At 36.7% G+C, this 20,916-nt stretch overlaps 1 protein-coding gene across 5 annotated transcripts; it reads left to right on the top strand.

Moving 5' to 3' along the window:
- The first annotated feature begins 744 nt into the window (after nt 1-744).
- Nucleotides 745-19,313, top strand: LOC120189931 (SUPPRESSOR OF ABI3-5-like). Of its 5 annotated transcripts, none has more exons than XM_039193060.1 (16): nt 745-889; nt 1,129-1,227; nt 1,402-1,479; nt 1,709-2,441; nt 2,530-2,601; nt 2,687-2,779; nt 2,860-2,939; nt 4,002-4,155; nt 4,578-4,665; nt 4,744-4,835; nt 4,918-4,986; nt 5,668-5,847; nt 13,850-14,042; nt 17,148-18,095; nt 18,288-18,439; nt 19,105-19,313. In XM_039193060.1, exons 2-16 carry the CDS (start codon nt 1,208-1,210, stop codon nt 19,282-19,284), a joined length of 3,132 nt encoding a protein of 1,043 aa, XP_039048991.1. In that variant the 5' UTR covers nt 745-889; nt 1,129-1,207; the 3' UTR covers nt 19,285-19,313. The 5 variants fall into 5 exon arrangements, with proteins under 5 accessions (XP_039048991.1, XP_039048989.1, XP_039048992.1 ...); XM_039193058.1 differs by having other exon boundaries at nt 746-889; nt 1,402-1,442; nt 18,255-18,439; nt 19,105-19,284; XM_039193061.1 differs by having other exon boundaries at nt 747-889; nt 1,402-1,442; nt 4,005-4,155; nt 18,255-18,439.
- The last annotated feature ends 1,603 nt before the right edge of the window (nt 19,314-20,916 follow it).

Genomic DNA, 20,916 nt, shown 5'->3' with positions numbered 1-20,916 from the left:
AACTAGTGGAAAATGATTTACACAACGTCTTCCAAACACAGTAAAATATTTTTTTAGAAAATGTTTTTCAAAAGATGTAACTCGTTTTACGGAAAATATTTTTCAAAATATATTTTCAGTGAAACAAACAGACCCTTAAAATTAAAAAAAATAAGTTTTTTGAGTCAGATATTATAGGCTTAATGTAAAAAATAAGTGCACAAACTATAACTTTACTTTAGGTACCTAAATAATTTTTAGTTAAAAATTGGAGTCTAATGTTACACTTTTAGGTGTTTGGACTATTAACACTGTTAAATTCGACCGTTAAGTAACACGTGTCAGACATATAAAATTTAAAAAATTAATTTAAATTTTTTTACAAGTTTAACCCATGTCACTTAATGGTCGAATTTAACGACAAACACTTAAAAGTGTAACGTTAGAAACTCTAGATACTTAATTTTATCAAAAAATTCTTTAAGTACCTATAATTAAATTTGAGTATAATTTAAATATTTATTTTTATATTAAGTCAATAAAACACTATATTAATTTTAAACATCTAGGGTTTTGAGAAATTATTTAGTTTTATTTTCAGGCAGTTGCAAAGAGCGGATCCAGTCTTTATGGTTTATTTAGCTAACATAAAACGAGTCGAGTTAAGCCTAGCCAGCCCTGAAATCCCTGTAGTACATAAATTGTTATTATAATTAGTCAGAATAAAAATAATATCGAGAATAGAATACTCAATAGTAAAGTCCCTCTCTAAAGGATTTAGGTTTTCGTTTGTAAATTGAAAGGAAATTGGATTGGGCAAATAGGAAGGAAGGAGGAAAGCTGGAGATTGGGAGTGCGGATGAAGTTTTGATTCAAGTTTCAATTGAGCCTCAGCCTCGGCCTTAGGCAGGTAAACAAAATGAAATGCAGATAGTGGGACTTGACTTTGTAAATGAGAAATTTTGTTTTTTTGATTTGTTTGACTGCTCTCATCATTCATCAATGTGGAAAAAGGGAGATGGAAAAAGGGGATTTGATTTCCAGGCCAAAACCGTAGGGGGATTTCTGCTGCTTCAATTGATTCGTGTAATGGCATAACACCCTCTGCTTTCTTTGTGTTTGTTTTCTATGTTTGTGCGTTTATATCAGGAAATTATACGACATTCTCTTCAGCGAAAGAAAGAAGGGAAAAAAATGGACCCTGGTCGCTACCCTGTTCAACAAGGACATGGATGGGATAATAACAGCGTAATTGCGGTTTCCTCCTTTATAATCAAATCAACTATATGGGTTTGGGATCATTCTCTCACCCCCTTATAAACATATGAAACAAAGCCCTGCGGCACTCAGGATATGGACTCTCCATTTGCCTAATTCATATTTCTTTCTCTCATTGACATAGCTTCTCTCTTCAATCCACAGGCTCTTGAGGGTTTTCCTGCTGCTCTTGACCACAATTACCGGTGAGTGCTTGCCCACTGCCCTTTCATCGTCTCCACGGCAAAATTTTACATTGAATTTATTTCTTTTGTGTGCTTCTCTAAACAGGTACACGTTTCACAAGTTATTTGTTGAAATTGCCCTATTTTGTGCTTCCCTTGTGCTTTAATGCTGTTACTACCAGTTTTCTGCTTTCATCTTACTATTGAATTACTTATTTACACCAAGATTTTGTTTCAATATATCACATTTTATCTTTCCTCTTCCTCTCTCTTTCTTACTTCTACAGGGTCAGTGGTTCATATGATGAGAGATGTCTAGATGAAAGGTACTCAAGGGATAATGTGTATTTCAGAAGTTCCTACCACAGAGATTTTCTGGAGAGGGACAACCAATCCGCTCCACCTGCAGCTTCTGGTATCTGGTCTCAATCTAGGAGGACAACTTATGAGGAAGAATATCCCCACAATCGGGATTCTAGGCGTCACCAGAAGCCTTATGCTGATTCATATAGCGACATGGATACATTTCGTGATCACGAGATCACTCAATTTCAAGATTTTGATAAATATCATGGTGTTGACAACTTTTGTGATCATGAATTTGACAGGCCCTCTAGGTTTGGGGGACGAGAACGAGATAGCTCATATGATGATTTTGACTATAGGCCACGCATTTCCCATCAGAGTAGGGACAACAACCGTGAGAGGGATTATGAATATGGCCGACATAGTTATGATTCTGATTATGAAAGAGGCAGTCGGAGAGAAGGCAATTGGAGGAGGCGTGAATCGCGTGATCGTGGTCGCTTGAGTAGAGAGAGAGATCAGAGTCCACATAAAAGACATGAGAGATCTCGATCACGATCCCATGGACGTGATGATCGCCCTAGATCAAGGTCACCTCGAGGTCGAAACCATGGACGAAGCCATCGTGAGGACAGCTATGATGATGGTCGGAGTGATAAGACTGAGAAGTGGAGGGACCGTGAAAAGAAATATCAACGTGAACATTATTCCGTGGTATGCTTCATTTTCCTTGTTCTTTGTGCTTCTGCTACTGCTTTTGTTTTAAGTTGGGAATTTGAGTAAAAGTTATGCTTTCTCTCAGGCACCATCTGCAACTGTTGTTGTAAAGGATCTCTCACAAAAAACAACTGAAGAAGATCTATATAAGATTCTTGTAATATTTTGCTCCTTGTTTGTGTTGAATGTTCTTATTGCCACAAGATATAAGTAATATTTCTTAATTTTTTTGTGGCCATCAGGCTGAATGGGGGCCACTACGCCATGTCCGAGTCATTAAAGAGCGACATTCTGGAATTTCCCGTGGATTTGCTTTTATTGATTTTCCTTCTGTGGTACTCGTCCCATTTAACTAGTCAATGCTTTCCATTCAGTTTTTTTTAATGTCTTATGAGGGAAATTGCTTCTGGAACAGGGGGCAGCAAGCACTATGATGGAGAGGATTGGTGATGATGGTCTTGTTGTTGATGGTAGGAAGCTTTTCTTCGAGTACAGGTAAATTTTCATTCTACAATCATGATTGAAGCTATTCACGTGGACCATTTTTTGGTATTCCTTTGTTGGTTTGATAATAGAAAACAGGTTAATTTGAGGGCAACATGGTTGCTTCAATGTATTGACTATTGACACAGAATTCAAGATATCTGCAAAGCAACAAACAGGGAACACAAGATCCCCTGAGTTCTGACAAAGAGTTTCTTTTATTTAGTTGCAGGAATGCTTCTTATCAATTGTAAATCTTAAAATGGAAACTGAAATAGAGAGCTGATTTGAATATATAAGTGAGCTTTGAACTTTGGATTTATCTGTTATGAGGCCCCATGCAATAGAAATATGAAATTGCTAATATTTTCTCCCTTAGAAAACCATAGATGTCTGTACGCACATTTTTTTAGGATCACTTGTTCTTATTGTTTATTGAGTGATACACACACACATATATTATCTAAAGCTTTTGTACCTTGATGATTTGATATGGTCCTAAATTTAATGAAACGTTCTTTTTCTCCATTTTTTGTTCATTATTCTGAATTTCTGATGACGAAGGAAAAAGAAAGGAAGCTCTCTATTATATAAAACATATATCGTTTTCCTACCCTGAGTTTGCATATGAAATACATTGAAATCTGTTCCGTTGCAGTAGTAAGCCAACTGGAGGCACTGGAAACTGAAATAGAGAGCTGATTTGAATATATAAGTGAGCTTTGAACTTTGGATTTATCTGTTATGAGGCCCCATGCAATAGAAATATGAAATTGCTAATATTTTCTCCCTTAGAAAACCTTAGATGTCTGTACGCACATTTTTTTAGGATCACTTGTTCTTATTGTTTATTGAGTGATACACACACACATATATTATCTAAAGCTTTTGTACCTTGATGATTTGATATGGTCCTAAATTTAATGAAACGTTCTTTTTCTCCATTTTTTGTTCATTATTCTGAATTTCTGATGACGAAGGAAAAAGAAAGGAAGCTCTCTATTATATAAAACATATATCGTTTTCCTACCCTGAGTTTGCATATGAAATACATTGAAATCTGTTCCGTTGCAGTAGTAAGCCAACTGGAGGCACTGGTGGACCTTTTGGTAATGAGAATGCTGTGAAGTTAGGCCTTTCGAATCATAGGGGCATCACAGTACCTTGTGATTGGATGTGCACCATATGTGGGTGTGTCAATTTTGCACGGCGAACTTCATGTTTTCAGGTCGGTATTTCATTCCCACTCTTTCTGGTATTGTTGTCATAAAATTTGAACTGTTTAAAGTGTAGTTAGTGATGCATCATACATTTACATTTATGCTATTTCACATCACTAGGTGAAGAAGTGGTAGCTATAATTTGTTAGCTTTATGTTGCTTTGGATGAAGGCATGCCAGAATGTGATGTTAGAGGCTAGGCTATGGATGCTCATGGATTGCAGATGACAAAAGCTGCTATACACTTTATATTGGTTGTTGAAAACTTGATATGATTATCTACCCAAGTTTCATTACTAAATCCAATTATTGTTTATCTATTTCTTTTACTTGGTGGTGCATTTGTTTAGTGTAAATTTGCTCTTTTGCTGTGATTATGTCCAAAGATTATGCTGAGTCAGTGTGTCCTTTCTCTTGCCCTTTTGTGTAGTGTATTGAACCACGTACAGACAATGCTCCAGCAGCTGACATATCTTTATCACATTCAACATCCTTAGGAAAGAAAGGAGCTGAGTCAGGTCGGTAGTTGCTGTTATTTTTAGTAGACTTGTATCAGTGTTTGTGTAATTGCCACAACATATTAAGTTGACATGTAGGTCCTACTCATGTACTGGTTGTTCGTGGGTTGGATGAAAATGCTGACGAGGAAATGCTCCGTTATGAGTTCTCTAAACATGCTCCAATTAAGGTTTATGTTTTTATCATAATTCTCTTTTGATGGTAAACATTCTTTTATAGCAGCTAAAAAATCTTATGGAATTAATCTGCAGGATCTTCGCCTTGTTAGAGACAAGTTCACCCATGTGTCAAGAGGGTTTGCTTTTGTTCATTTCCACACGGTACATCTTGCTTCTTTATGGCATTGCTTTCCTATAAAAGATGTAAATATCAATGACTTGTAAATAAAGCTGACTTTAATTAGTATCAAATTTGTTGCTAACGTTTAATATTTATCATATTTATTGCACAGGTGGGTACAAATGTTATTTCATGTATTTGAAGAGCTCTTTTCTTTTTACAACAAATAATTGACATTTTAGGGTTTTTGTACATTCATTTCACAACAATATCATAAAAATGGAATGGGAGACTATTCTATTAAAATAGTGGTCTTTTTTCACAACAATATGAAGAATGTTATCAACTCTCTGTGCTTATCTTTAGGCAATGGAGAGAATATCCGCAGCTGTAGGTTGCTTCTGCTGAACTTGTTTCATTAGTGCCACTTCTAACTAAATGTCTTAAAATAAAGCAGAACATCAATATTTGATTGCTGTCCCTGCATCATGGGGTCGTTGGTACTATACAATGCTTATAACTGTGTGCTCTGTTACAGGATGTGTGAAAGCTATGGTTTACTTATATTTTTCTGCCTTTACTTTTTTCCACTATATGATGTTTTACTATAATTATAATAAATTACCCGCTGAAGGGTAAAAAAGAAAAAAATATAGCACTTTTGGTTGGCAAAATTATTTTTAACATATAAGCTATGATTGAAAATGTTTGATATCATGTAGGTTGGTGATGCCACAAAAGCTCTAGAAGCTACAAATGGAACAACGCTTGAGAAGAATGGGCAAATCCTAAGAGTAGCATATGCAAAGAGCATTCTTGGGCCTGGATCAGGGGCATCGGGAGCTTCACAGTCAAGCAGCCTTGCAGCTGCTGCAATTGAGGCCGCAACATTTTCTCAACAGGTATTTGATGGTCTCTTTAGCTTTAATGAAGATGTCAGCTATGATACTGTTTAGAAAATCATATTAGCTGCCATCTACTGTAGTAGCATTTGATTGAACCTCTAACCTCGATCATGTGTTTACAAAATGCATTTATGTGTTTGGTTATCTCTTCAGTATGATGCTTTACATTTATTTCTCCCAGATTGTATTTGTAGGAATTATAGAAATATATGATTATGTAAATATCCTTTAATTAAGGGATTCTGTAAATATTCTACAATCCCTTATTTTAAGGGATCATATCTCCTAGGATTAGTATTTTTCCTTTCTTAGAGTTTCCTACTTTAGAGAGATGATTTGTGTATAAATATGTAATATGTCCTATTGAAAAGAATAAGAAATTATAGAGAATTACTCTGATTTTTACATGGTATCAGCTTAGGTTACGGTTTCTTTCCAACCCAGACGATGTCCACAACTTCTCCTACTCCGGAGATCACTTCAAATCCATAAATTTTTTTTTTGTTATTCTGCTAAATCAGAAGGTAATCTGGTCATGAAAGAATCAGAAGGTAAACTTCATGCTACAAATTTTTTTCTCCTCCCAGTCGTCCCCTAATTGGATCCTCGATTCTGGTGCTACGGATCATATGACTAGTAATAAGGATTTGTTTTGTAATTTTTTTCCAAACTTTGGTAAAGCTGTCAAAACGGCTGATGGTTCTTTGTGCAAAATAGAAAGACTTTGGCAAAGCCTTATTAACTGTCACATATTTAATCAATCAAATGCCTAGTAAGGTTTTACAATTTCAAACACCTCAATCTATATTTTTGCAATACTTTCCCCATTTTAAACCTATCTCCTCCATTCTTCCACTTAAAATATTTGGTTGTACTGTTTTTATCCAAAACATTGCTCCTAATAAGTCCAAGTTAGATCCTAAATCATTAAAGTGTGTACTGGTTGGATATTTTTCACTTAAGAAGGATTATAAATGCTATCATCCTCCTTCAAAACGTTTTTTTACCACTATGGATATAACATTTTATGAGCAGGATCCCTATTTCACTCAGGCTGAAATTCAGGGGGAGACAGAAGGATTTTCACCCACATCAGGTATCTCCTCCTACTCTTCATTCTCAACCTTCAAAATTGCCACCAATTTTGTCCTTACCTACAGATTTGTCACTTGTAACTACTTCCATTGATCCACCGGTAGTACCTATCACTACTTCACCCATACCCACTTTAAATACCCTTTCTGAAAATACACCTACTCCCATTCAAAATATTCCACAAACAACACCAATCAAACAGCTCTGTTTCTATACAAGGAAAAGAAAACATTCCTGAGGCTGTTTTGCAATCTGATGCTTGTCGAGAATTGGATTTGGGTCCAGCTGTCGAAATAGAAGAAGAAATCAGTAAGTCCACTTCCCCTACTCTAGATGACTTTCCTATTGCTATTAGAAAAGGGGTTAGACAGTGCACCAAGCATCCTATTGAAAAATTTGCTGGTTATAATTCATTGATGCCGTCTTTTCAAGCATTTACAACAAACTTGGGTAAAGAACAGGTTCCCACAAGCATAGCTGAAGCTCTAAAGAATTCAAAATGGAGAAAGGCTGTTGAAGAGGAAATTTGTGCACTGGAGAAAAATGCTACTTGGACTGTTACGGACCTTCCTCAAGGAAAAAAGGTTGTTGGCTGTAAATGGATCTTTACTGTAAAGTATAACTCAAATGGTAGTATCCAACGATACAAAGCGAGACTAGTGGCCAGAGGCTTTACACAAACATATGGGATAGATTTCACAGAAACTTTTGTACCTGTGGCGAAGCTGAATACTGTTCAAGTACTCCTAAGTTTGGTTGTAAATTGCGATTGTAAATTATACCAACTTGATGTAAAAAACGTTTTTCTTAATGGCAAGCTAGAAGAAGAAGTCTATATGAAGTTGTTACCTGACTTAAAGTCTGTTGAAGGAAGTAACAAGGTGTGCAAGCTCAACAAGTCTCTATACGGGTTAAAACAATCACCCAGAGCTTGGTTCGAGAGGTTCACTAAAGTCATCCTAAAAAACGGCTACAAGCAATCCCTCGCTGATCACACTCTTTTCATCAATGTAACTTCTACAAATAAGAAAACTATCCTTATTGTGTACGTGGACGACATAATTCTTACCGGAGATGATGAAGAAGAGATTTGCAATTTGAAGAAGTTGTTAAATAAGGAATTCGAAACCAAGGACTTGGGAAAGCTAAGGTATTTCCTAGGAATGGAGGTGGCAAGGTCAAAAGAAGGACTTGTGATCAACCAAAGAAAATATGTACTTGATTTACTCAAAGAAACTGGTTTTCTTGGTTGTAAGCCGACTGATACACTAACGGAGGCAAGCTTGAAATTTAACAAAGAAGATGGGTCCTTAGTAGACAAAGAGAAATTTAAAGATTAGTTGGGAAACTAATTTATTTATCCTTGACAAGGCCAGATATAACATTTCCTGTAAATGTGATAAGTCAACACATGACTAATCCTACTGAAGAGCATATGGCAGCAGCAAATAGAATTCTCAAATACTTAAAGAAAACTCTAGGACACGGTTTAATGTTTAAGAAGACACAAGACAGAACTGTTAAGATCTTTACAGATTCTAGTTGGGCCGGAGACCTTACTGAAAGGAGATCCACTAGTGGCTACTGCACCTTTGTTTGGGAAAACCTTACAGCTTGGAGAAGTAAGAAACAATCTGTCGTTTCAAGAAGTAGTGCTGAAGCTGAATTTAGAGCACTAGCATTGGGAATATGCGAAGGAATTTGGCTACTTAAACTACTGAAAGAACTTGTCACTAATCAAGAAGATCACTTTGAAGTTTTGTGTGATAATCAATCTGCTATTCAAATTGCCAAGAACCCAATTCAACATGATCGGACTAAGCATGTTGAGATTGATAGGCATTTTATTGTTGATCAAGTTAACAAAAAGACAATCACACTTTCATACATTCCTTCAGAAGAACAAGTTGCATACATTCTTACTAAGGCTTTGCCAAAGCCTGTCTTCAATAAATTCCTATTCAAGCTGGGATTATACAATGTATATTCTCCAGCTTGAGGGGGAGTGTAGGAATTATAGAAATATATGATTATGTAAATATCCTTTAATTAAGGGATTCTGTAAATATTCTACAATCCCTTATTTTAAGGGATCATATCTCCTAGGATTAGTATTTTTCCTTTCTTGGAGTTTCCTACTTTAGAGAGATGATTTGTATATAAATATGTAATTTGTCCTATTGAAAAGAATAAGAAATTACAGAGAATTACTCTGATTTCTACAGTATTGTATAAAGGAGTCCTTTCGAGAAAATTGGTTATTGTTGCAGATTTCTGCAAAGTAAACTAAGAGCATAAGACACCGCTGATTTTCCTAAGCAAATGAGTGTAGCAAGCAAGTTGGTGTGGTTTAAGGAGAATATAGTAGTTAATTGGTAGAATTAGGGCTGAACAAACGAGTTAGAGAGATGGAACTTCAGAAAACTTAGGGTTATAAAACATCAGATTATTTCTACTATTCAAGAAAATAATTAGAATAACGAGGCTGTAAATATTTTACTGCTTATTTATATTACGTTTATAAATAAATTTTTAATCCTAGTGCAAGATCTAAAACCTCAAGTTGAGAGGGAAGGCACTATATCTGATAAAAGCCATAAAAGAAGCGGGAAGTACAAATCAAAGGAGAAAATGGAAGAAGCTATTACTCGTAAAATGTGTCGTTATAAGGTGTCATTTAAAGCAATATTTTTCCTCCTTGAGAAAGAGGGGTTATTACTGAACCTCAGCTTGCTGGGTTAGCTTCTAGGCTGGATAAGATTTTCAATTGTGGCATATTTTTTTTTATAAGAAATTGTGGCATATTTCAAAACCCGGTTGTGATTCAGGCCACTATCAAGGAGCATTTCTTTAAAATCTTTAATGTTCAATCTACCTTGGAATTTGAGGACATAAGGTTGAACTTTACCAGAATTTCATTGCAGTAGAGTTTGTTTTTAGAAAAAGAATTCTCAGAGGAGGAAATATGGGAAACTTTGAAGTCATGTGATAGCAATAAAGCTCCGGGGCCAGATGGTTTAAATTTGGGCTTCTTCAAGAGATTTTGGCATGTTCTTAAGGAAGAAATTATGAATTTCTTTCACAACTTTTACTTGTGGAAAGAATGGGATAATGGGATTAATCATACCTTTATTACTCTTATTCCAAAGAGTTCTAACATTGGAGGTCTTGATGATTATAGGCCTATAAGCTTAGTAGGTGGGTTATATAAAATCCTCTCTAAGTGTCTTTCGAGGAGATTAAGGAGTTGTATTTCAGATATCATTAGCCCAACTCAATTTGCATTCATACCCGGTCGCCAAATATTGGATTGTTCCCTAATTGCTAATGAAGGAATAGATTTTTGGAGGAAAAATAGACTCAAGGGCTGTGTTTTCAAGGTTGATTTTAAGAAGGCATATGATATAGTTGATTGGCCTATTCTATTCAAATTAATGGAGAATATGGGATTTAGTTCTAGATGGACTGGTTGGATCAGAAAATGTGTAACAACATCATCTGTTTCAGTTTTAGTTAATGGGGTTCCTTCTGAGGAATTCCCAATGGCAAAGGGTCTTCGCCAAGGTTGTTCTTTATCTCCATTTTTGTTCAATTTGGTAGGGGAATTACTAAATTTGTTGATCAATAAGGTTGTTTCAGAGGGATTATTTTTTGTCTTGGTTATTGGCAGCGAGGATGTGTCTTTTAAATTATCACACTTTCAATTTGCATATGATCTTATCATTTTTTGTGGTGCTTCGAGGATGCAGATTTTGAATGTAAAGAGGGTGCTTCGTGTGTTTGAAGTTATTTTTGGTTTACAATTGAATCTGAAGAAAAGTAAACTGTTTGGCGTTAATTCGAATGGAGATGAAATATAGGAGTGGGTAAATGCTATAGGATGTACAGTTGGTCACTTTCCTTCAGAGTACCTAGGACTTCCTCTTGGGGCTAACAGAAACTCCTCACTTATTTGGGATCCAGTGGTTCAAAATTTCCATAACAAACTTGCTGGTTGGAAGGCATCGTCCCTTTCATTAGCAGAGAGATTGGTACTGATAAAGTCGGTCTTATGTTCGCTTCCAACATATTATTTCTCTTTGTTTAAGGTACCAGCTTCGGTTAACAAAGCTCTTAATTCAGTTATGTCCAATTTTTTATGGGGAGGAGGAAATGGTAAAAACAAGATCCATTGGGTTAATTGGGATACTGTGTGCAAACCGAAGAATGAGGGTGGTTTAGGAGTTTTGAATCTTAATATGATGAACATAGCTCTTTTAGGGAAATGGTCCTGGAGGTATGCCAATGACAGGGATTCAGTTTGGAGGAAGATTATCTATATTAAATATAACATGGATTCATCCTTAATATTGTTTGACAGTAAGGTTCCTCCTAAAGTTTCTTGGATTTGGAGATCTGTGGTGAATAATCATTTCAAAGAAGACATTTTTGGTTCGAAATTTAGAAGTATGCGCAGTCTTCAAGTTGGCAATGGCAAAATTATTCGGTTTTGGCAAGATGTTTGGGCTATGGATCATCCACTCTTGGTCATTTTTCCTAGATTGTTTTCTATTTCCCTAAACAAGAATGGAAAATTAATTGAGTTTGGCGAATACAACACATTGGGATGGGTTTGGGATGTTCAGCTGAGAAGGAATTTGAATGATTGGGAATACGAACAGTGGTCTAATCTTATGGTAGTCATTTCGAATTTCTCACTATCCTTAGATTCTTCTGATGGGTTGCTATGGAAAGGCACTGGAGATGGGGTGTATTCTATTAAATCTTGTGTTACTTACTGTTCTTCGGGTACTATGGGTTTGGAGGAGATCTGTTTCTGGAAGAACATAATATGGAGAGGGTTGCTGCCTCCAAGAGTGGAGACATTTATGTGGCAAGTAGTTCTTCACAAGCTGGCTGTGAAGAAAGAATTAGACAAAAGAGGAGTTCAGGGTATTGAAAATGTGTTATGCCCTCTTTGTAAGATGATGAAAGAGTTTGCCTCTCACTTGTTTTTCTTTTGTTCGGTTGTGTGGTCTCTATGGAATAAACTGATGAAGTATTGGAGGATTAATTCTGTTTTTCATAATAATGCTAAAATCTTTCTCCTAGCCTGGGATGATTTGAATACAAATTCAGCTATTTGGCGATTTATTCCAAGGGTTGTCCTTTGGACCACTTGGAAAATAGGAATTCAATTGTATTCGAAGGGGGGAAGTTTGATCAAGCAGAATTCTTCTTCTTAGCAAGGTTTAGGCTTGCTTCATGGGTTTTAGCTAAGTTCAGAGAGGCTTCTATCTCTAAGGATTTACTAATATCGGATCCTTCCTTGGGGGATTCGTGTTCTTTGCACCCTAAACCGATTGTTTCCAAATTCCCTTGGTGTCCTCCTCCCAAGGGTTTTATTAAATTAAATGTTGATGCTGCTACTACATGTGATTGGAAAAGAAGTGGCTTGGGAGGTGTTTTAAAAGACATTTCTGGTTCGATCTTAGGCTCTTTTAAGGAGTCTGTTGGTCCGAGGCCTCTTACCTTGCTGGAATTAAAAGCTATTCATAAAGGCTTATCGTTTTTGACACTTTTCGAGATCTAATCAATGATCGATTGATTATTAAGAGTGACAGTAAGGTGGTAGTGGATTGGATCAAGAAAGTTGAAATATGCCCAGCCGTTTACGCTGCTATTGTTAAAGAGATTGTTGTTAGGCTTAATGATCTTGAGGGTGTTATTAGATGGGTCAACAGGACAGCTAACCTAGAGGCAGATGCCCTAGGCCCCTAGCTAAGGCTGGTATAGGTTGATTTTTGAATTGTAGGTCAAGACTGTTTTTTATTTTTACTTCTAAGGGACTTGCAGGTTGTTGTAACTCCTATGTAACTTTTCAAGATTCTAATATACTTCTAAGGAACTCTTTTCCTCCTTCCATTGATTAAGGAGCCACCTATGAGCTCCATTAATCATGAAGGGGGTTTTTAATGAGGCCTCTTATTCTTATCAAAAAAAAAATGTGGCATATTTCTAATATTTGGTGTTGTCTTGAAGCTTAAAAGAAGCAATCGTAACGTAGTTCGGATTAGGAAACTGTAGACACCCTACTTTGTTGACAATACAATTGCTTTCGTAGTATTTCATCTCCTCTATTGTAGGAAAACTGCGAAAAGTTTGTATTATCTCTTTTCATAGTTTTATTAACATTTATCCCCTTTGTTTTCGAAGTATACGAGATATAAGATTCATGAATATTTTGGACACCATAGTGAAAACGTATGTTTGTTATTGACTCATGGTTTGCAATGTGAAGAGTTAATCAATTAAAATGTTGTAACACCATTGAATATGACTGATTGATCAGTTTTGTATTATGATATATTAAAGTTTCCATGCGTTTTGTATGGTTAGTTTATCTTTCTTCGGTTGCATTTCATGGTGTGCACAATTTTTCTAGGGTGCAAAAAGTTTGGCATGTAAACACACTTTCCTTGCAGAATACTTTTGGGACATAATCTGAGCAGGTCTGCTCTATTGCAACCATAATTATTCTCTCTAATAGTTTTATTAGTGCTGTTCTCCATATTGGTAGAATTGTTCATATTGACATCATCAGACATGGTGCCTTTATTCCTTATTTGGTTTTGTATGTTGACTGTACTCTTGTACATAACCTACTTTAAGCTCTTTAAGCTAGATGGCAACCCCAAAATGTTCCTAATTAGTTTTTTCAATGATTTGCAACTTTCTTTCCTTCTTTTTAGTATATAATATGTAACATGCCTAGTGATGATTCCTTGAAGGTTCTCTTTCTTTTCTTCTTTTTATGCATTTATAAATTTTCTGTAATTACACAGTACACTGCTTATTTCCTGCGTCCTAGATCATCTTAGTTCCAAATGCTTCTTGGACTCAGTATTGTCATTTATCATTTTAGTATGATGCTGCTGGATGGACACCAAAGGAATATAATCCTGATGACAAACAGTCCACTAGCTGGCAGGAGCAAGTTATTGGTACAGTTCCAGTTCAACAAGATGGTACGGCCTTGCATTCTGGATTTCTATGGGATGAAGCCTCTGGTTACTACTTTGATGCTGCTTCTGGATTTTACTACGATGGAAATACAGGTTTATTTTTGCATTTTCTTCTAGCTTTCTATGACAGTTTTTTATCTATCTTTTTAGGCACATTATGTATCAAAATTAGGATCCTGGAGTAATAGATTATTTAAATTTAACATAAATTTTCTAATAGGGGAATGGAACTATTATATCATTATCAGTTGCATTAATTGGGGGTCCATCTTGTTTGCAACTGCTTTCTTTCTCATAAAATTCTCATTATGCAAAAACCATCAAAGATAATAGGTGTTTAGTGAGAGAAGCTCCTCCTTCTCTCTAAAAATCAGGTGTTTTAGTTAAGTTTTTATGTTTTCATTCCTTTTCATTTCTCTTGATGGCGAGTAAGGTGAGAGTTCAGGTTGGGAAAAATTGTGTCACAGTGATCATTTTCAACATTCCAGAGAGTTTTCATTACCAAGGTCTTTGGATATTTTTCGATAAATATGGCGAGGTGGTGGATTCTTTCATCCCTAATAAAAGAAGCAAGGGAAGAAGTAGGTTTGGTTTTGTTCGTTTCACCAGACTGGAGGATGCGAGGAAGGCTATCAACTATGTTGATAGATCTTGGATTCAAGGTAACAAAATTAGAGTCTTCATGGCGAGATATCATCCTCGTGATGTTTTCTGGAGGAAGAAGTTCTCTGGTCCTTTTTCAGTCGAGGGAAACAGTGTAATGAAGGATGTTAGTAATTCGGAAGCTCCCATTGGTGGTTTTGTTGACGACAGTAAGCTCTCAACTCTCAAAAACAGCTTGGTAGGATGGTGCAGAATTTTTATTAAGTGGGTAGAGTCGTCTTCTTTAGATGAGGAAGTTGCATCCCCGTTATCCAAGGTGAGGGAGCTCGTTGGTGTCTCTCCAGTTAAGTTTCCAGAGCTGGAAGGGGGTTCTGAAGAAGCAGGAAGATCCATGCACTCTCCAGAGGTGTAGTCGGCCGAGAGGTGTTATGAGAATGAAGACAATTTTCTCTGCTGTTTGGGGACTAGTGCTAGAGGCAGCCTCTTGTCGGGTGAGGGTGTGGAGGACAAGGACTTAGGCGAGGCATTGATGATGGGTCCGAGGAGTGCCGTTGTGGGTCAGAGGATGGTTCTTTCGCAAATGGAGGGAGTGGGGGAACACGAGACTTTGCTGGTGCATGAGGAGAGAGAAGCAGTGGATGTCTCTAAGGACACTTGCTTGCCTGCACGTGGTTATGAGGGGAGTAAGGATTTTTTAATTAATTCTCCCATCCTGGATGGTCTCTTAGTGTCGAGAGAATTGGAAAATGTGAGCCTAAAGGATAAAGTGGATCTGTTGGTTCACGTGGAGAGGGAGAAAGAAGTTGCCTTTAGGAAAAGTAGTGAGCCTGCATGTGCTTTTGTTGGCTCAAAGGATTATTTTAATGATTTCCCCATGTTGGATGGTCGGGTTGAGTCAAGGGAGGTGGAGGATGGGATACACGAGGGCTTTTCTTACAACTGCGCATTCATAAATCCAAAGGGTAACGCAAGGCAGTACATGAGACCTAAGGTGGGTTCTGGCAACAAATATAGATCTAAACAATTTTTTCAAGGGAATTTTACAACTCCCAAAAGAAAGTATAGGGGTTACCGAAGCAAGAGCCATCAGAGTAAGGTGCATTGGGAGGAAGAGGTGGCTGTTATTGATGACAGATTCATATATGAATCTGATTTTCCAGCATTGGGGCAGTCTCTACAGAAGGATTCGATCAATTCCTTGCCTTTTGGAAAAAAATTGGGTTGTGAGTCTAATGGCTCAGTAGTGTATCTGTTGTCGGAAGACTTTGGCGGGGGAAGGAGTAGAAGTTTCAGGTGATCTGCACCATGCTTTTTGTTTGGAGCTGGAAGTTCGGATGGTCTTAGCCGACCAGACGAGTTGACGTGGTGGAAAGGCGGCTATGTGCGTGTTTTTTTGTATTCTTATGTGATAGCTCCGTGGCTTTTGAGTTAGAAGTTGGCTTATATGGTTTTAGTTAGCTGTCACCCTTGGCTTTTAGTATGGTTGTTTTGTTTGATTGGGAGTCTATCGGGCCACGTTTAGGTGTTTTTTAGGCTGTTGTTGTTGGTTTGTTGGATTAGGTTGGTTCTGGTAGGATTGTTTGTGGCTGTTTTTGGTGTTTTGTTTATATTGGGGGTGGCTTCCTGGTTGTATCGTGTTCTTTCTATGATTAATAAAATCCTAAGGCACTCTTTTCCTCCTTCCGCTGATTAAGGAGCTTCTCTATAAGCTCCTTTAATCATGAAGGAGGTTTTTAACGAGGCCTTCAATTCCTATCAAAAAAAAAAATTCTCATTATGCATGATCCCCAGCTCAAGTTGTCATTGGTGGGGTGTGGTTAGGTTGAGTCATAGCTTCAACCCTTACCAAGAATAGATAGATAGATGGTAAACTCTGAATAGAACATGAGAATCAATCTGTGGTGTAGAAGTATATGTACTCGTGGTATTTCTCTCGGAGACAGACATGAAGGTATATGCTTATGCTTGACAAATTATGATTGAAAGTGAGCTGTATGTGAATTTGGCTTTGTTGCTCATAGGTTAAGCTGGCAAACATTATATTTGGTGGAAAGTTGGGTTAGGATTTTGGAGTGAATTATGGTTTGACTTCATTGGCACGTGTCAACAACAGAGTAGTTGAAAGATGTAGTGGAGGGTGCATATTTTTCTAAGCGGTCTTTTAAGAGTTTTGCAATTCATTTTCGATGAGACTCAAGGAGAAATTGGATAATATGTAGGTTTTGAGATTACAAAAAGCTCTGATACATTCTTATAAAAAAAAAAGCTCTGATACATAGATTAATGAACCATAGAAGATGATACTTTGTGGCAGTTCAAAGTGTTGCAAAATGTAACAGAAGTTACAAATTCAGCCTCTAAAGAACAATTATCTAACTGAGCAGTCGATGTGCCACGGAACTATTAACTACTAGTAACAGAAAACTTTTATTCTTGTACGGAGGAAGAAGTTGAATGTTTCTATGTCAATGCAAAGATACGGGCAAATTTTTTATTTTTTTCTTTTTTAAGTTCTTTAATTTTGGAGCTAAGTATATGATAATGCTCTATTGTTGCAAGTTTAGAACTAATTTCTTTTAGTTGTTCGACATGCAGGTCTTTATTATGATGGTAACAGTGGGATCTGGTATTCATACGATAACCAGTCTCAGCAGTACATCCCTTGTGATCAGAATGACAACAAAACACCTAATAAGCAGTCCGAGTCTTCCAAGGGAACTGATAGTAGGAAGGTAGTAATATATGCACCGGCTGCTACTGTCACTTCAGTTGAGAAGGCAGCCTCTTTACCTGATGCAGTTCAAGCTGCTGCAACAGCAGCACTAGCTGCAGAGAAGAAAGAAAAGGAAAAAGCAAAAGAGATAAAACTTGCTTCGAAAAGCAGTATACTGGCTAATAAGAAGAAAATGAATAATGTGTTGACAATGTGGAAACAGAGGAGTCATGAAGGGCAGGCAACCCGTTTAACTCTTGATGAAAATCACTTGTCTGCATCATCTGAGGATAGACCTCTGCCATCTGGACAACATGCAAAGGGTAAAGTTAAATTTGATGTGATGGGCCAGAAGGATAGTAATACATCAAGTTCAGGAGTCATTACAACTTCCCAAGCTACATTTACTGGGGGTTTGGAATCTCAAGTAAAGGCAAGGCCTGTAAGCAACAGCTCAGTGGGAACTTTAATGGGAGTAATAAGAGGCTCGGCCAGAGGGGTGGTGAAGTCCGATACCCCATACTCTGGATCATCCGCTGGAGTTTCCAATTCAGCTGTTATTGGAGGTGCTGAAGTTTCATCAACTAATTCAGATATGCCAGCAGTTATGACTCCGTTTAGGACTGATGCATCTGCATTGGGTTCTTATACACCTTCGGCTGTATCTGCGACTGGTAAAAGAAGGTTTTCAGAAACGCCAGTGCTGTCTACTACCAGCAAGGAGCAGTCTCAAACCGGTTACAGAGACCGTGCAGCTGAGAGGAGGAATTTGTATGGTTTGTCATCTTCCACTGGAGATGATCTGCCTGACCAGGAGCTCAGGAATTCAAGTAAGCTTGTTTATCAGTATTGAATGTTAGTCATCTCGAAAATAGGCTTAATATTTCTTCTACATATTGCTTGTTCAAAGGCCATGGCTATATGACTTGATGGCTTCATTGTTGTATTTATAAAAATTTCTATTAATTTGTGAGAAATTCTCTTTCAAGATCGAGATATGGCATTCAAAAAATTCTCCTCAGATTCAATGCCTTTCCCACCTGGTGTTGGTGGTGGACGTGGGGTTGTTCCAGATGATGTTCAAAGCTTTGAGGTGATCACAGCAGAGAAAGCAATTGATGAGAAAAATGTGGGCAACCAAATGCTTCGCAATATGGGTTGGCATGAAGGATTGGTACCATCCTCTCCTTTACTTTTTAGCTGTTCATTTTTTTTTGCCAAGTGCTATTTAATTGCTTGTTGTTTTACCCTGTTGCTGCTTTTATCCTCCTCACCTCAAACGAATAAAAGAAGTGAGCTTCCAACTTTCTCATGCGCCAGTTATGAGGTGCTCATCAAAGGCATATTAACGTGACTTATTTATTTTCCCCTCGGGTACTTCTTTACAAGACATATTAGATGGATATACATGTCCTTTTGAAAGGACCCTCCAATTATAGGGAAAAACTTCTTCCAAGACATGGGATCCCCATATATCACTTTTTCCCCCAAGTCGAAGCAACGGTACTCGAACCCTTCGATTCGTTCTATTATAACAATTGTTCCCAAGCCTAGGCAACAAGGACTCAAACCCTTTGCTTTCATTCATTCTATTAGAAGGGAAATAGATGATAAGCGAACAAAGAGAATGTAGTTTATGCATCAGCACTAGTTACATTGCGATTATCTTTATTTATTTTTCCTAACTGTAGGTAAAATTGAAAGATGGATTCAAGTGGTTACAATAGTTTCTATTTTTCATATTTGAAGCAGAAAGTTCTAACAGCTTTTCTTTTCCTAAATCTGGGGGAATGCTTCGCTTTGTTTTGTTGTTTTTGTGGAAATGAATTGAAAAAAAAGGGATTGGGGAAGGATGGAAGTGGTATGAAAGAACCGGTAAAAGCGCAGGCAACGGATGGTAGAGCAGGACTCGGAAGCCAGACAAAGAAGTTGGACCCAAACCTTGAGGTGCAAGCCGGTGATAGCTACAAAACTGTGATTCATAAGAAAGCACTTGCTAGGTTTCGTGAAATGTCTTAGCAGTCAATAGATAGAAAAGATGTGGAAAATTAGTTGTTTATACATATATTCGTCATTTTGGAAAGAAATTAACATTTATGGCCATTTTAATTTTAATGTGAACTGAGTTGAGCTTTCCAATTAGATTTTAGAATTCAGATCGGACCGAACCCACCGGTTCAATCATGAACCCGTTGGTCTGAGAGTTCCTCCATGGTAATAGAATCGGAGAATAGACCAACCTGCAGGGATCAGTTTGTATTGAGACTTGGTTAACTACAAGATGGATTGATGGGGGCTGTTTGAGGTTCTCATATAAGTTTTTTTTTAATTGATAATTTGATTTCGTTTTCTAAAATTTTAGAAATAAGGCCTCCTGTCATAAAATCATCATGATTAACTACAAGATAATCACTAAATAAGGTTTTATGATTGAAAATTCATGACCCGAGCAGGTTCTCTTGTTGGAGTTGAAATCAGAAAAATAAGATGGAGATTGCTTCCCCTTTCTCAATATTTGCTCCACCGCTTTTGTCGCGTGAAAAAGACATTAGAGGATGAAGGTTTTGGGTCCTGTGACTTTGGATAAATATTTAAGGTTGTTTGGTACGGTGGGGATAGGAAATTTGTGAATTTAATGATTTTATAAAGTGAAAAGACAGTTATAAATTTTAATTATTTGATTAACTCCTATATATAAAGTCAAACCTAAAATTTTAGGTTTAAACGCGTTCTAATGATAATTATGGCCATAAACAGAAAGAGAGAAAATAAACAATGATTGCTTACCGCTATCCGGTTTTAGATTGGACTTGTGGGTGTTTAAAACTGGTCTTAAATTTTTAAAAGAAATTACGCCCATGATCACTTAATTATATAAAACAGTATAAGAGGTAAATTTTGTCCATAATCACTTAATTATAGAGAGATTTAAACTTTCTACTAATATACTAATATTATCAAGTAGACCGGTTAATTATTTGGTTACAAAGAAAAGCCACCGCTGGTTCAGTGGGTTAAGCCATTGTCGAGACCATCTTTATCCCTCTGATAAATGGATAAAACTTCCCATGGGGGTCGTCGCTAGGCGGAACTAGGAATTTATTATAGCCATAGTTAAGTATTTTTTATTTTTATTTTTCATAAATACAATTTTTTTTTTAAATTGAAGAACCTGATAAAATTTTATTTATTTTTTTAAAAAATATATTTTTTAATATTAATTATTATTTAAAAAAATAATTGACGAGGGCAAGTCTCCCATGATGTTCCGCTAGTAATTGGTAGTGCCAGAGACCAAAGGAGCTTTTCCTTGCAAAGTAAGCCAGGCCATCTGCTAAGCTGTTCGCTTCTCGGTTTATATGGGCAATAGTAACACTTCAACTTCGGTTCAGGTGAGCCAGGCCATCTGCTAAATTAGATCAGTTAATTATTTAGACAATATTAATCAAACTATCGATCGTTAACGTCTAATGAAAAAATTGAAGTAACAGATAAAAAGTTAGTATAATTGTAATTGAGTTCCTACAATCATATATTTTATCAATTTAGTCTTACTTTTAATTTAATTTAATAAATCAAATCAATTAATTAAATAACGAGATTGATGTAATTAAATAAGTTGAGGGTAAAATTTATGCAATTAAAAGATAA

The sequence above is a fragment of the Hibiscus syriacus genome, unplaced genomic scaffold, assembly GCF_006381635.1.
Source record: "Hibiscus syriacus cultivar Baekdansim isolate YM2019G1 unplaced genomic scaffold, ASM638163v2 tig00116962_pilon, whole genome shotgun sequence".
NCBI classification, from domain to species: Eukaryota; Viridiplantae; Streptophyta; class Magnoliopsida; order Malvales; family Malvaceae; genus Hibiscus; species Hibiscus syriacus.
This window is presented reverse-complemented; position numbering and strand designations above follow the sequence as displayed.

Excerpts from the sequence above, each read along its gene's own strand:
- LOC120189931 (XM_039193057.1), top strand. The coding sequence starts at position 1,208 with ATGGATGGGATAATAACAGC. Across the intron at positions 4,666-4,743 it reads AAAGAAAGGAGCTGAGTCAG|GTCCTACTCATGTACTGGTT; the intron begins GTCGGTAGTTGC and ends GTTGACATGTAG. Across the intron at positions 5,848-13,849 it reads CCGCAACATTTTCTCAACAG|TATGATGCTGCTGGATGGAC; the intron begins GTATTTGATGGT and ends TTATCATTTTAG.